This window comes from Trichechus manatus, unplaced genomic scaffold (genome assembly GCF_000243295.1).
Source record: "Trichechus manatus latirostris isolate Lorelei unplaced genomic scaffold, TriManLat1.0 scaffold00057, whole genome shotgun sequence".
In the NCBI taxonomy this organism is placed as follows: Eukaryota; Metazoa; Chordata; class Mammalia; order Sirenia; family Trichechidae; genus Trichechus; species Trichechus manatus.
In genome coordinates, this window is record NW_004443993.1 from 2,199,307 (window position 1) to 2,214,032 (window position 14,726).

The 14,726-nt window shown below is 49.2% G+C and overlaps 1 protein-coding gene across 1 annotated transcript in view; it reads left to right on the forward strand.

Moving 5' to 3' along the window:
- Positions 1–1,016: 1,016 nt before the first annotated feature.
- OLFM2 (olfactomedin 2) overlaps positions 1,017–14,726 on the forward strand; it is a 67,327-nt gene continuing 53,617 nt past the window's right edge. The window contains exon 1 of the mRNA XM_004378368.3: positions 1,017–1,260. Within this exon, the coding sequence (XP_004378425.2) occupies positions 1,195–1,260 (66 nt within the window). The 5' untranslated portion in view covers positions 1,017–1,194. The remainder of the gene's footprint in view (positions 1,261–14,726) is intronic.

Below are 14,726 nucleotides of genomic sequence, written 5' to 3' on the forward strand. Positions count from 1 at the left end.
GCATGAGTGACAGAAGTCTCCCAACAACTCCATCAGGGAACAAGTCTCCTAAAAGAGGGAACGCGCTTTGCCTAAGATCACATGGAGAAGAAGTGACAGAACCAGGGTTGAACCCAAGTCTATTGGACACCAAGCCCTTCCTCCTTGTCCTGACAAAATCATCAATAATGTGTGTTATCTGCCTGGCACACAGTAGGGCCAGAAAAATGCTAATAATCCCCACCCGTCCCATAGATTATGGCCACATTTCTCAACAACCTGACTTACCTGATCCAAAGAAGCCATTGAGGGGCTGTGGGGAGAGAAAGTGAGCGGGGAGGCTGATGGAGGGGTGAGAGACAGGAGGAAGGCAGGCAGGTCCAGGACTTCCTTCACATGCAAATGGTTCTGTGGAGGCTGCGTTAATATTTCATTCTCTGGGGATCTGGTCTCTCATATTGGGCCATTGACAGGAGCGAGATTGTCCCAGGTGTGGCAGGGGAGGGGAAAGGGTGCAGGGCGGGGGGAGAGTGAGAAGGAGATACCCGCTTTGGGGGCCAGGCCCACCCAGGTGACCATCCTCGTCCTCGTTGGCCTTTCGTCTGTCTGTTGGTCCCCCTGTCCCTGTCTCCACCTCTGCCCGACCCCCCTGTCCTGGTAGTGACCCCTCCCCTTAACTTCCAACGTCACAGGCTCTGACTCAGTTTCCCTGTTGATTCCTGAGTTCTTTAAGGAGAGGGTCCCTCAGTTTCTCTTCTTTGCTACCAGGCCTTCCTCCTACTCCACCCCTACCCCCGCCATTGATCCCCCACCCGCGTCTTCAACACTGGAAACATCCGGAGAGCGTGAAATTTACAAACACGTGACAGGCACCCCCTCCCCCAGCTCCGTGACCTGCCCCCATAATGTCCTGGGGGACTGTCAGATCTTGTCTTGTCCGATCAGTCTCAGGTCCCCCCCTTCCCCGCCCGCAGACCCCGCTAGATTGGCGCCTGAAGACGAGCTGGGGGCGGGGCCGAAGGCGGAGCCCTCAACAAAGACCGTGAGAGAGCGAGGGGGCGGGGGTGGGGCGGAATCCCGGCCGCCGGCGAGGCGGGGGAGGCGGCGGCTGAGGGTCGCCCTGGCCGGGCAGGCGGGGTCGCGCACGGTCGCGGTCCCCGCGCCGAGGCGCCACTAGGGCGGGCGGGGGACCAGGGCGCGGGCCGGGGGCGCGTCATGTGGCGGTTCACGATCCCGCTGCTGCTGCTGCTGCTGCTGCTGTGCTCAGGCCTCGCAGGACAGGTAGGGGCCCGGCGGGCAGGTGCGGGCTCTGGGGTCTCCTGGAAGGGAGCGGGGCTCAGAGGGTTCCTGGAGAGGAGGGTTTAGGGCGCCACGAGCCCCCAGGCTGCAGGGCTTGCGAAGGGCCGGGGTCGCAGCGGGGGAGGGGCTCGGCTTGGGGGAGATGAAAAGCCGACCTGAAGCTGGGATGATTTGGAGGCCAGCCTGACCCCGGCTTCTGGGGTTCTCAACCCCTCAGTGACCCGGAGCTCACACCCCGCCATCTCTCTGGAGCTTGGAGGTGGGGAAGGGACAGAGTTGGGGGAGAAACTTCAGAGGGCCTTGGGGTGTCGCTTACACTTCACTCCCCCCATCATGGCGGGAAGTGTCGGATTCTGGGGCCCCCACCGCCGCCCGCACCCCCAGTGTAGGGAAGGGGGCGAGACTCACGTGTGAGTGACTGACAGGGACCGTGTGTGAGGGGGTGCAGGTGCTAGGGAGGCGTGTATGGCTTTGTGTCTGTAGCTGGGTGTGACTGAGGGGAGTTTGTGTGTGAGGCTGTGAGGGTGTTTGTCCGCGGTAGGTGAGTTGAGGTGTGACTGAGAGAGGGTGTTTGTACGTGAGGGAGTGCCTGTGTGTGACAGTGGGTGGCTGTGGTGGAAGAGCTGGTGTGACAGAGCGAGACTTGTGAGCCTGCGACAGGAGTTGTGTGTCTGTGTGTGACTGGCTATGTGATTCGGGGGGTATTTCAGCAGCTGTAGCTGTGTGTAAAGGACTGTGTGTGACAGTGTCCCCACGACCGTGTCCATCTGCCTGAACGTTGTACAAATGTATGTGACCAGGTGTGTGGCTGTGTGTGAGCTTTGGGGTGACTGTGTGTCACACTGTGCCTTTGAGTAAATCACTCTGAAAGGGGGTGTGAAGAATGAGGGCTATGTGTGCAAATGTGTGTATGGCAATGTTTGTGTGTGTGTGGTCACTCAAGTTGCCACCTGGCACCCCCCCCCCGTTCATGCTGTCACAGAAGCAAGTCTCCCTCCCAATGTTACCCCATCCCCTTGGGGGGCTTGCAAAATGTGGGGGGTCCAAGTTTTCTTCAGCTATTGGGAAACCTTCTCTTGCCTCCTCCATCTTGAGGGTGGGAGCACCTTCAATTCTTCAGATCTGTAGATCAGAGGGAAGCTGAGATCAAAAATAATAAAATTTTTTGAGTGTTACTGCATGCAGGGTGCTGTTTCAAGCATACCGCACAAATTAAGGCATTTATTTAATCCTCCCAGAACTCTATGATGGGTGCTATCATTACCCTCATTTTACAGATGAAGAAACTGAGGCACAAAAAAGTTAAGTCACGCACTCAAGCTCAGACAGCTTGAGAGTGGCAGAGCTAGGATTGAACTGAGACATTCTGGCTCCTGAGCCCACATGCTTACCCTTTTGTTAAATAAGTCACCTCTACCTCCATGGGGGAGTCCCTGGGTGGTGCAAATGGATAATTCACTTGGTTCAAATCCCCCCAGAGGCACTTTGGAAGAAAGGCCTGGTGATCTGCTCCCGAAAAATCAGCCACTGAAAACCTTATGGAGCACAACTCTACTCTGACTCACGTGGGGTCACCCTGAGTCAAAATCTACTCAATGGCCATGGATGTGGACATTGCCTGTGTAGACGTTGCTAGGAGGGGATTGCTGGTAGAAAAACAGTTCTGGTACCTTCCCTTTCCTGGTCAAGGGACAAAGGAATGGGCTCTTGCACCCACCCTGAGGGGAAATTGGGAGGGATGAAGGTTAGATGGAAGGGTTTCTGGGCCACAAGGAGAGATTGTGGAGTACCGTCCCTCATGCGCTGGGTGGGACAGGGGGTGTGCTAAGTGCCTAGCATCAGGTTGGCACACAGTAGGTTCTCAACTGCCAGAGAGAAGCAAAGAGAGATGGATGAGCGAAAGAAGCAAGAAACCCAAACACACACACACACACAAAAGAGACTGCTGGGAAAAAGGAACCAGGAACCAAGTTAAAGCTGATTTCCAAGAAGGATCCTTGAAACCACCACGTGGGGGTACTCCCGTATCCCTGTCAGCCCCTAGGAGCAGTTGCTTCCCAGGGGAACTAACTCTAGATTTCCCTTCGCCTGCCAGATTGGCTGCTGGTGCGGCAGAGTTTGCTGTGAGAGATGCTATTGGGGGGTCACGGAACTGACCCCAGGGCTGTGGGGGAGAGGCTTTGGGGTGGGGCTAAACGGGGCATTGATGAGGGCGGGGCTAAACGGGGCTGCTTGGGGGGCGGGACTACATAGGGGCCAGTGAAGGCGCGGCTAAACTGTGGGTGGGGGTGGAGCTAAACTGAGGTAATAAGTTGGGGCGGGGCTGATGGGGTCATGCCAAGGGCTGCAGTGCTTCCAGGCGGCCACGGCCGGGGTTATAGGATCGTAAAACCGTGTCAGCCCCCACTCTTGCCCACCCAGCTTGGCATCCCAGGGGAAGGAGGAGCCTGGAGTGAGGTTGAGATAGGATGCTTTGTCCTCCCTTCGCTCCCAACATCGCTTCCCAGAGCTCCCTCCCCGGCACCTGACCGGCCCTGGGCTCCACCAGGGGCCCTTCCTAGAAATCATTCAATCACCAGGTGTTATTAAGCTTTGGGAATACAGCTGTGAGCCAAGCGATCAACATTTCTGCCCCCCTAAAGCTGACCTTCTGGCAAAGGATACAAACAATAACCAAAGAAATATAATACAATGTAAGTGGCATGAAGGATAATGAATAGGGTAAAGGGAATTAAAGAGTGATGATACCGTCGTGATCAGAAGATGTCTCTAAAGAGGCAGTATTGGAGGTGACACCTGAAGGAAGTGAGGGAACGAGCCTTGTGGATATCTAGGGGAAGAGTACTCCAGGCAGGGAGAACGGCAAAGGCAAACGCCCTGAGGCGGGAATAAACGTGGTGTGTTTGAGGAGCAGTGAGGAGGCCAGTGGGGCTGGAGGGGAGTGAGTGAGGAGGATGGTGGGGAGAGATGAAGGCAGGGAAGCCAGGAGGGACCAGACCACATGGGAACATGGGGGCTGTGAACCAGAGTTTGGATTTGACTGAGAGGACTTGTCAGAGGTGTCATCCATCCATCCATCCATCCATCCATCCATCCATCCATCCATCCATCCAGCGTCTGTCCCAGGTGTTCTTGAATCTGGCCCATGAGTGACCTGGGAGCTACCAGAGCGCTTGACAGCTCGAAGCCCCACCATCTTCCCTGTGGGGGAAGATGCCCTCTCTACTGGGAAGTCCTTCCTAAGATCTAGCTACATCTTAGCACTATCTGGGTTTGGGGCCACCTGTTTCCTTGGGTTCCTACAGGATGAGAGGGAGGAGTAGTTCAGTTGGGATTCCATGCCTCAGGGCCTTTGCACTTGCCATTCCTTCTGCTAGCTATGTTCCCCCAGCTAGCTATGTGGCTCTCTCTCTCTCTCTCTCTCTCTCTCTCTCTCTCTCTCCTCCTTCAGGTCTCTGCTCAAACATCACTGGCTCAGAGAGGTCTGTCCTGACCAACCATCTCAAATATTATCCCCCTCCCACAGCCACTGTCTGCGCTCTTATCCTGTGTTGTTTTTCTCTATAGTGTTTGCCACTACCTCTCCGTGATTTGTTTATTCGTTCATTGTCTGTCTCCCCTCCAGAGGTCTTTGTTGTGTCCTCAGTGCCTAGAACAGAGCCTGGCACACAGTAGGTGATTAACAAATATTTGTTGAATAAATGAATGGACTGTTAGTTGCTGTCAAGTTGGATCTGACTCGTGGTGACCCAATGAAACATTGCCCAGTCCTGTACCATCTTCACAATTGCTAATATGCTTGAGTCTATTGTTGTAGCCACTGTGTATTTTGAGTGACTTCCAATCACAGGGCTCATCTTCCAGCACTATATCAGACAATATTCTGTTGTGATCCACAAGGTTTTCGCTGACTAATTTTCGGAAGTAGATCACCAGGCCTTTCTTCCTAGTCTGTCTTAATCTGGAAGCTGTGCTGAAACCTGTCCACCATGGGTGACCCTGCTGGTATTTGAAATGCCAGTGACATAGCTTCCAGCATCTTAGCAACACGCAAGCTACCACAGTACGACAAACTGACAGACGGGTGGTGGAAATGAATGGATAGACCACCCTCCCATATACACATGCACACACACACATAGTTGTGGTGTGCCCAACATCTCTTTCTTTCTCCAACTGCTGGACTCTTGTGCCTGAAGGTCAGAGGAACAACTCTTACCTTGGACAAGCCTCGCCATAAATCTGTTTTGAGTCCACCACCACTCCTGGGTTGGAAGCATCAGGAAAGCCCATTTTCCTTACTTGTGCCTGAAATTCCGCCATTGTCCAAACCCCAAAAAACCAAACTCATTGCTGTTAAGTCAATTCCGACTCATAGCAACCCTATAAGACAGAGTAGAATTGCCCCATAAGGTTTCCAAGGCTATAAATCTTTGCAGAAGCAGACTGCCACATTTTTCTCCCACGGAGCTGCTGATGGGTTTGAATTGCCAACCTTTGGGTTAGCAGCCAAGCGCTTTAATCACTGTACCACCAGCACTCCTTCCACCATTACTGGGCACCAGTATTTGGGATTAAAACGCTGTTTTCCCGGGTTCCTTTGGAAAATGTAAATGTCCCAGTTGGAGGAAAGTAAAAGGAAATCTGAAGGGCTTTGAGGGAATAAGTGAATTGGACAGTTTCCTCCTAGAGAAAAACAGAGCAAGGGCGGGCCGGGCCTAAGATCAGGGAGCCGGAGTGACACCTAGTGGTGGAATGAGGTTTGTGCAGGGACTGTGTGTGTGGGTGTGTTCTGTTCAGGCGATGTGACTCTTCGATGAAGGTGTGTGAGTGTACGTGCCTAACTGGTGTGCGGGTGGTGCGTCAGGGCCTGGACCAGCGTGAGGCAAATGAGGCACTCACCCCAGGTGAAAAACTTAAGAGGACGCCAAAAAAAACCTCAGTAACCAACATAAACGTTGTAGCTCAATATTTATCAAAATGTATGCCAAAAAAATGAATACAATATCAAAATTGTAAAGACAGACAAGGATCAGGACTAGGGTGAGGTAAGTGAGACGAGTCACGCAAGTACGTGATTGTTGTTGCTGGGCACTGTCGAGCCCGTTCCAACGCATAGTGACCCCACGTGCAACGGAACGAAATACTGCCCAGTTCTGCGCCATCCTCACAGTCTTTGTGTTTGAGCCCATTGCTGCAGCCACTGTGTCAATCCAACTCGTTGAGGGTCTTCCTCTTTTTCGCTGACCCTCTACTTTACCAAGCTTGATGTCCTTCTCCAGGGACTGGTCCCCCCCGATAACATGTCCAAAGTACGTGAGACAAAGTCTCGCCATCCTTGCTTCTAAGGCGCATTCTGGCTGTACTTCTTCCAAGACAGATTTGTTTGTTCTTCTGGCAGTCCATGGTATGTTCAATATTCTTCCGCCAACACCATAATTCAAATGCAGTACGTGATCAGATCCTGTATTTACTTCAAATTTTGATGCTTTGTTTATCATAGATTTGTGTGTGTGTGTGTGTGTTTGTCTGTGTGTGTGGTTGTTAGCTGCTGTTGAATCGGCCCCTGACTCATGTTGACCCCACGCACAACCGGATCGGATTGTTGTGATCCATAGAGTTTTCACTGGTTGTTTTTTGGAAGTAGATTGCCAGGCCTTTCTTCCTAGTCTTAGTCTGGAAGCTCTGCTGAAACCTGTTCAGCATCACAGCAACATGCAAACCTCCACTGATAGACAATTGCTGGCTGTGCTTGAGGTGCATTGGCCAAGAGTGGAACCCAGGTCTCCCACATGGAAGGTGAGAATTCTGCCACTGAACCACCACTGCCCCCTTCCTGTGGTGAAATCTAGACAACAAACATACGCCATTTCAACCACGTTTATGTGTAAAATTCAGTGACATTAATTATGTTCTCCTGCTGGTGCTAACCAAACGGTCGGCAGTTCAAATCCACAAGCCGCTTTTAGAAACCATATAGGGCAGTTTCTGCTGTGTCCTATAGGGTTGCTATGAGTCAGGATTGACTCGATGGCAATGGGTTTGTTTTATATGCAATATGGTGAATGTTTTTGCATTAATTTTCACTTTCAAAAATATTGCATTAAAATATTATGTATCTTGATTACTGAGTTTTTTGCCCTTCCCCCCTTAAGTTGTGTGCCCAAGGCGACTACCTCACTCAATACCCTGGTCCCAGCCACGTGTGGAGGACCGTGGGAGTATGTGCAGGGCCCAAGTGTGCAGAGCCTACCTCTGCGTGTGTCTGTAGTGCCCACGGAGTGTGTGTGTGTGTGTATGTTCAGGGACCGTGTGCATATGTTCAGGGATCATGTAGATGGCATTGGCCATGCAGAGCACAGTGACGTGTGTGTCGTAATCATGTCTGTATGCATTTACTACCTGTGTGTGTGTGTGTGCACAGTGATTGTGTCCATGTATGCCCACCACATGGGAGTGTGTGGATTTCACACTAGCCCAATGGCTGGGTATAGGCAATGACTCTGTTCCCAGAGTTCAGTGTAAGTGCCTGGGAGGAAGTAACTTGGTGTTTTCTCTTATTCATGCATTCATGTGTTCATCTAAATCACTTGCCATCAAGTCAGTTCCGACTCAGGACGACCCCATGTATGTCAGATTAGAACTGTACTCCATAGGGTTTTCAGTGCCTGATTTTTCAGAAGTAGATTGCCAGGCCTTTCTTCTGAGGTGCTTCTGGGTGGACTCAAACCTCCAACCTTTCTGTTAGCAACTGAGCATGTTAACCATTTGCACCATCCCAGGAGTCCGTATATTCAACTAGAAGGCATCCATTGAGAGCCTTCGGTGTTTCAAGCCTTATCCTAGACACCAAGGGCTAGGTGAAAGTTCACTCTCCCAAAGGATGGGTTGATGACTTAACTTCTCTGGAGAAGTTGAGCCTGGCTGCATTAGGAAGAAGGGGGCTGTGAGAGGAGCCCAAGACTTTGTTCCAACTCTTAGGGAACTCCTGTGTGAGAACATTGACATGTCTTCATCCCCAGGATGGAAGCCCAATCTATCTCACAACTACATCCATCCAGAACTCAGCCACAAACCTAGGAGAAACCAGAAACGTACAGAGTAGTCAGGACAGACTTCATAAAGTCTGTATGCGAAAGCTTGTCCATGTTAGTCTGGGAACCCCAGTAGGCTCTCAGTGCCTGCTGACTCTTACCTTACACACAGTTCTAACAATCCTGGGCAACTAACATCTAACCCGTACTTGGCAGATGAGAAAACAGGGTGTCACAGCATGAGAAGAATGAAACCAAAAGGCAAAGTCAGTTGAGGCCGTTGAATGAAATGGCCAACAGCTCCTACCTTTTAGGTCCCAAGAGAGTCACTGTTATTCCCGAGAAAAATACATGGTGAGCATATGATGAGCCAGATTCATTCTATTCTTGGTGTCTCTAGTAATTTCTACGTGAAGGACACTGAGCGAGGCACTGGGGGTGTGGAGAGGTGTGATAGAACCCTGCTGTGGAGCGGCTCTCATTGTCAGGTCCAAGAGATTTGTCAGGGAGACATGTGCAGCAGGTACAAGGTACAATGTGCAACATGTCCAGCGTCAATCAGGCTTCCTAGAGGAGGTGGCATTTAAGTTGGTCTTGAAGCATGAGTGAGTGAAGATTTGAGAGTGGACATTCCATGTAGAAGGTCATTGGCCAAGCTAACAAGACCTCAAAGGAAACAGGGACTAGGTTGGAGTGTGGTTGGTGCACCGGGGAGGTGAGATAGGAGATGAGCTTGGAAAGGTAGGTTGTGACCTAACTGTAAAGGCCTTGAAAGCCGTGTGAAGGATTTTAGAATTTATTGAGCGGGCAATAGGGAGCCATAGATGTGTGTGTGTGTTTTATGTAGAAGGTTTTAAGGCATAAAAGAAATGTGGTTGGATTTGAGTGTGGGACAATCCCTCTGGCTATAATGTGGAGGACAGACTGGAATGGGGAGACTACAGATGCAAAGACAGAATTATTTCAGGAGCTGACCAGGCCTGAGGCAAGTTGGCGGCAGCCAGAGGCACAGCAGGACTAACGTTTGCAGAGGTGGAGGATGCACCTCTCATTGTCTGGTGTCTGAGGTCCTCAACAAGGGCTACTGGCTCCTTTCCAACCTCCTCCTGGGATTCTGAACCAAGTGGGAAAATGGAGATGCCAGGAGAGTCACGGGGCTGAGACTTCCAGCAAGGACAAGGGGCGGGGGGTGGCACATGTTTCAACACACTTTCAAAAACTTGCTGAACCAAGAAAGACTAAAACCAAGCACGGGCTAGAAGGCTAACGCCATTGTTGACAGTGTGTGCACGAACACAAATACATGCCTTGTTTATGTGTGAGTGAAATGCCAAGCGGGGAAGATGACCCAGTTTGGCAGAGGGCAGTTGACTTGTTGGAAAAGGCTCTTAGTTTTGCTTGGCTTGTGGTTTCTAGCTTATTGGAAAGATGTATCATTTTTACCTGCTGCAAATCAGAGATGTAATTTATGTTTTATAACTGATAACCTTAACTTGTATTTTTAAGTAAACGTTTTTATTGATGTGAAACACATCTACAGAGAAATGCACAAATCACAAGAGTGTGGCTTGACAAATTGTCATGAAGTGATATTGTGTTACCAGCACCAGATCAAGAAGCAGAACTTCGAAAGAGTCCAGAAGCCCCCTCATGCCCCATCTAGTTGCTACCCACCCACCAAGAGTAACCACTAAGCTGACTTCTCTTACCATGGATTGGTTGGGTCTACTTTTTAACTTAATGAAATGATTAAGTATGTAGATTTTGGCACCTGGCTTCTTTTGCTCGACATTATGCTTGTGAGACTCCTCCATATTATTGTTTTGTGGTAGATTACTTGTTTTCTTTGCTTTGTATAGTGTTCCACAATATATTCATTTTACTGTTTTGGGGCATTTAGGTTAGTTTAAGTTTGTGGCTGACACCAACAGTGCTGATATAAGCACTCTGACTCACATCTTTTAATGAATGTTCACATTTCTGTCGGGTATATACATATATACCTAGGAGTGGAATTGTTCAGTCATGTTGTTGTTAGGTGCTGTCGAGTTGGTTCTGACTCATAGCGACCCTATGTACAACAGAACGAAACACTGCCCGGTCCTGCACCATCCTCACAATTGTTGCTATGTTTGAGCCCATTGTTGCAGCCACTGTGTCAGTCCATCTCGTTGAGGGTCTTCCTCTTTTCCCCTGACCCTCTACTTTACCAAGCATGATATCCTTCTCCAGGGACTGGTCCCTCTTGATAATATGTTCAAAGTACATAAGACAAAGTCTCACCATCTTCACTTCTAAGGAGCATTCTCGCTGTACTTCTTCCAAGACAGACTGGTTCGTTCTTCTGGCAGTTTATGGTATATTCAATATTCTTCACCAACACCATAATTCAAATGCCTGAATTCTTCTTCAGTCTTCCTTATTCATTGTCCAGCTTTCACATGCATATGAGGTGACTGAAAATACTATGGCTTGGGTCAGATGCACCTTTATCCTCGAAGTGGTATCTTTGCTTTTGAACACTTTAAAGAAGCCTTTTGCAGAAGATTTGCCCAACGCAATACATCGTTGATTTCTTCATCACTGCTTCCATGGGCATTGATTGTGGATCCAAGTAAAATGAAATCCTTGACAACTTCAATCTTTTCTCCATTTATCATGATGTTGCTTATTGGTCCAGTTGTGAGGATTTTTGTTTTCTTTATGTTGATGTGTAATCTATACTGAAGGCTATAGTTTATGACCTTCATCATTAAGTCCTTCAAGTCTTCTTTACTTTCTGCAAGCAAGGTTGTGTCATCTGCATTATATATTCCAGCTTCTCTGATTATTTGCTCAGCATACAGATTGAATAAGTATGATAAAAGGATACAACCCTGATGCACACTGATTTTAAACCACTCAGTATCCCCTTGTTCTGTTCAAATGACTGCCTTTTCATCTTTGTATAGGTTCCTCATGAGCACAATTAAGTGTTCTGCAATTCTCATTCTTCACAATGTTATCCATAATTTGTTATGATCCACACAGTTGAATGCTTAGTCAGTATAACACAGGTAAACATCTTTCTGGTATTCTCTACTTTCAGCCAAGATCCATCTGACATCAGCAATAATATCCCTTGTTCCACTTTCTCTTTTGAATCTGGCTTGAATTTCTGGCAGTTCCCTGTCAATGTACTGCTGTAACCATTTTTAAATTATCTTCAGCAAAATTTTACTTGTGTGTGATATTAATAATATTGTTAGATAATTTCTGCATCCTGTTGGATTACCTTTCTTTGGAATGGGTACAAATATGGATGTTTTCCAGTCGGTTGGCCAGGTAGCTGTCTTCCAAATTTCTTGGCATAGACTAGTGAGCACTTCCTGCGCTGCATCGGTTTGTTGAAACATCTCAACTGGTATTCCTTCAATTCCTGGTGCATTGTTTTTCGCCAGTGCCTTCAGTGCAGCTTGGACTTCTTCCTTCAGTACCATCGGTTCTTGATCATGTGCTCCCTCCGGAAATGGTTGAACATCGACCAATTCTTTTTGGTACAGTGACTTTGTATATTCCTTCCATCTTCTTTTGATGCTTCCTGCATCGCTCAATATTTTGCCCATAGAATGGTCACAGAGGAGACATATGTAGTGCTTTAGAAGATATTTCTAATAGTCTTCCAAAGAATGGTACCAATGTACACTCCCACCAGCAATGTATGAACATTCCAGTTGCTCCACATCCTCACCAACGCTTGGTGTTGTCTTTTCCATTTTAGACATTTTGATGGATGTGTAGTGGTATCACACTGTGGATTTAATTTGCATTTCCTGATGATTGTTGATGATGTTGAGCACCTTTTAATATATTTATTAACTATTTAGAACCCTTTTGTGAAGTGCCGGTTCAAGTCTTTTGCCCACTTTTTTTTCTTATTGATTTGTAGTAATGTGGTATGTGTGGTGTATGCATATATGTGTATATCCACACATACCTATCTATCTATCTATCCTCAGGATATGAATTCTTGTTGGACATAAATATTAAAGTATGTCTTTTCATTCTCTTAATGGCATCTTTGGATCAATAAAATTTCTTAATTATTTTAAATTGTTTAAAATATACACAGCAAAACATACAATTCAACAATTTCTACATGTAAATTCAGTTACATGGACTACATTTTTCAAATTGTACAACCATTCTCTCCCTCCTTTTCTGAGTTTCCCCCCCACCCATTGATATAAACTCACTGCCCTCTAAGCTTCCTATCTAACCTTTCAAGTTTCTGTTGTCAATTTGATCCCACATAGATGGCTCTTTAAAAGAGCTCAATGCTCAAGGCAAACATTCTTTATCAATTAAGCTAAACTGTTGTTTGGTTTGAAGAAAACTTAAGGGGGTATTTTTGGTTAAGGTTTAAAGATTCTCTTAGGGCAATGGTTTTGGGGGTTCATCTAGCCTGAATGGCTCCAGCAAGTCTGGATCCCTTGAGAATTTGTAATTCTATTCTGCATTTCCCACCCCCCTCCCTTTTGATCAAAGATTCTTCTATAGAGTCTTGGATCAAAATGTTCAATAATGGTGGCTGGGCACCATCCTGTTCTTCTGGTCTCATGGCAAAGAAGGCAGTTGTTCATGGAGGCAATTAGCCTTGTTGTTCCATTTCATCTCACTTACTTTGGACATGTTATCAGGAGGGACCAGTCCCTGGAGAAGGACACCATGCTTGGTAAAGTAGCAAAACAAGGAAGACCATTAATGAAATGGATTGACATAGTGGCTGCAACAATCGGCTCAAACATAGCAACGATTATGAGGATGGTGCAGGACCAGGCAATATTTTGTTCTTTTGTACATAGGGTCATTGTAAGTTGGTACCAACTCCACAGCACCTAACAACAACAACATTATTTATAAAACACTTAATTATAAAACACTTACTATGTCCCAGATACCCCACAAAGTGCTTTACAAGCATTATCTCCTCCCACTTTCCCCTTGGCTCATTCTGCTCTGACCACACAAGCCTCCTTCCTGCTTCTTGAACACATCACTCAAGCTCCTGCACCAGGGCCTTTGCACTCGCTGTTCCTCCTTGCCTGGAACTCTTCTCCCAGATATTCGAATGGATCCCTCCTTCACCTTCTTCACATATTGGCTGAAATGTCACGTTCCCCAACCACCCTGTTTAAAGTTAACTCCTGCCTTAGTCCATATTCCGCTTCCCCTGACATCCTATGGGTTTTACTTATTTTTCCAGTTTCTTGTCTGTTTCACCCAATACAATGTTCAGCTCTAGGCAGGCAGGCATTTTTGTTTGATGTTCACAGTGCCTAGGAGATAGTAGGCGCTCAATAAATCTTTCACTTGATTCTCAGGACACCTGAGCCCTTTACCGTATGAGGCTCATGGGTCCTCATCACCCACTTTGCAGATGAGGAAAGTGAAGCAGAGAGGGGCAGTCACTGCTGGAGAGAGAGGTCACACAGTGGCAGCACCTGTTGTCGCGCTCAGAAAAAAAGACGCTTATAAAGCCCTTCCAACGATCAGCGCTTCACCCGAGGCGAGCCCTCCGAGGCCGCCAGGAAAGCCCTGAGTCATCGCCGCCTCCAGACGGCGACGGCCACGGACTGAGGGCGGCGGTGGCGGCGGTGGCGCGAGGTGATGCGGGGACGCCAGGAGGGGGCGTGAGTGCAGGGAAAACAGAGGAAATTAAAACCCAACACGCGCTCCTCCAGCGCCCCACTGCCCCCACCGCCGGCTGGCGCTGGGTGGGGGGGCACTGCACCCCCCCCACGAAGGGGCGGGGCCGAAGCCAGTCCCTGGAGGAGGGTTCTAAGTGGAAGTTCCCCACCCCACCCCAAGTTCAAGTTGTGTTTGGAGACCCACCTGGGACTTTCTGCAAAAGGCAGTCTCCGCCTCCGCCTCCCTGGTTACCGCGCTGACCCTGGTGTAACGGAAAAGCCTCTGCCGCCGAAGTGACCCCCATTCCTCATCTGCACCCAAAGAATCGCGTCTACTGACTCTGCACCACACCACCCTGGGCTTTTCTCGTCCCGAAACGACCGACGGGTCCCCAGAGCGGTCCTGGCACCTGGGAAGCCCCTTCCCCAAGGAAAGGAGACCCCTGGCTGACCGATTCGCGGGGGTGCACAGGATCAAGCCCCCAGCTGGGGGGTGCCTGGTCCCGGGTGGAAGAGCGCGCGTCTCGCCTTCCTAACAGCAGGGGCTGGGGACTTGGGACCCCGGCACCCTGGCCGCTTTGGGGCTCGGAGTGGGGCGGCTGCCCCGTTAAAGCGGCGTGCGGAGGGGCTGCGCGCCGGGGTGGCCCGGGAACACCGCCGGGGGTGGCCGCGGGAACGCCGCTGGGGGCGGGGCTGGGAATGCCGCGGCGTGGGCAGCGGGGGGGTTGGGGAGGGGACGGCCGAT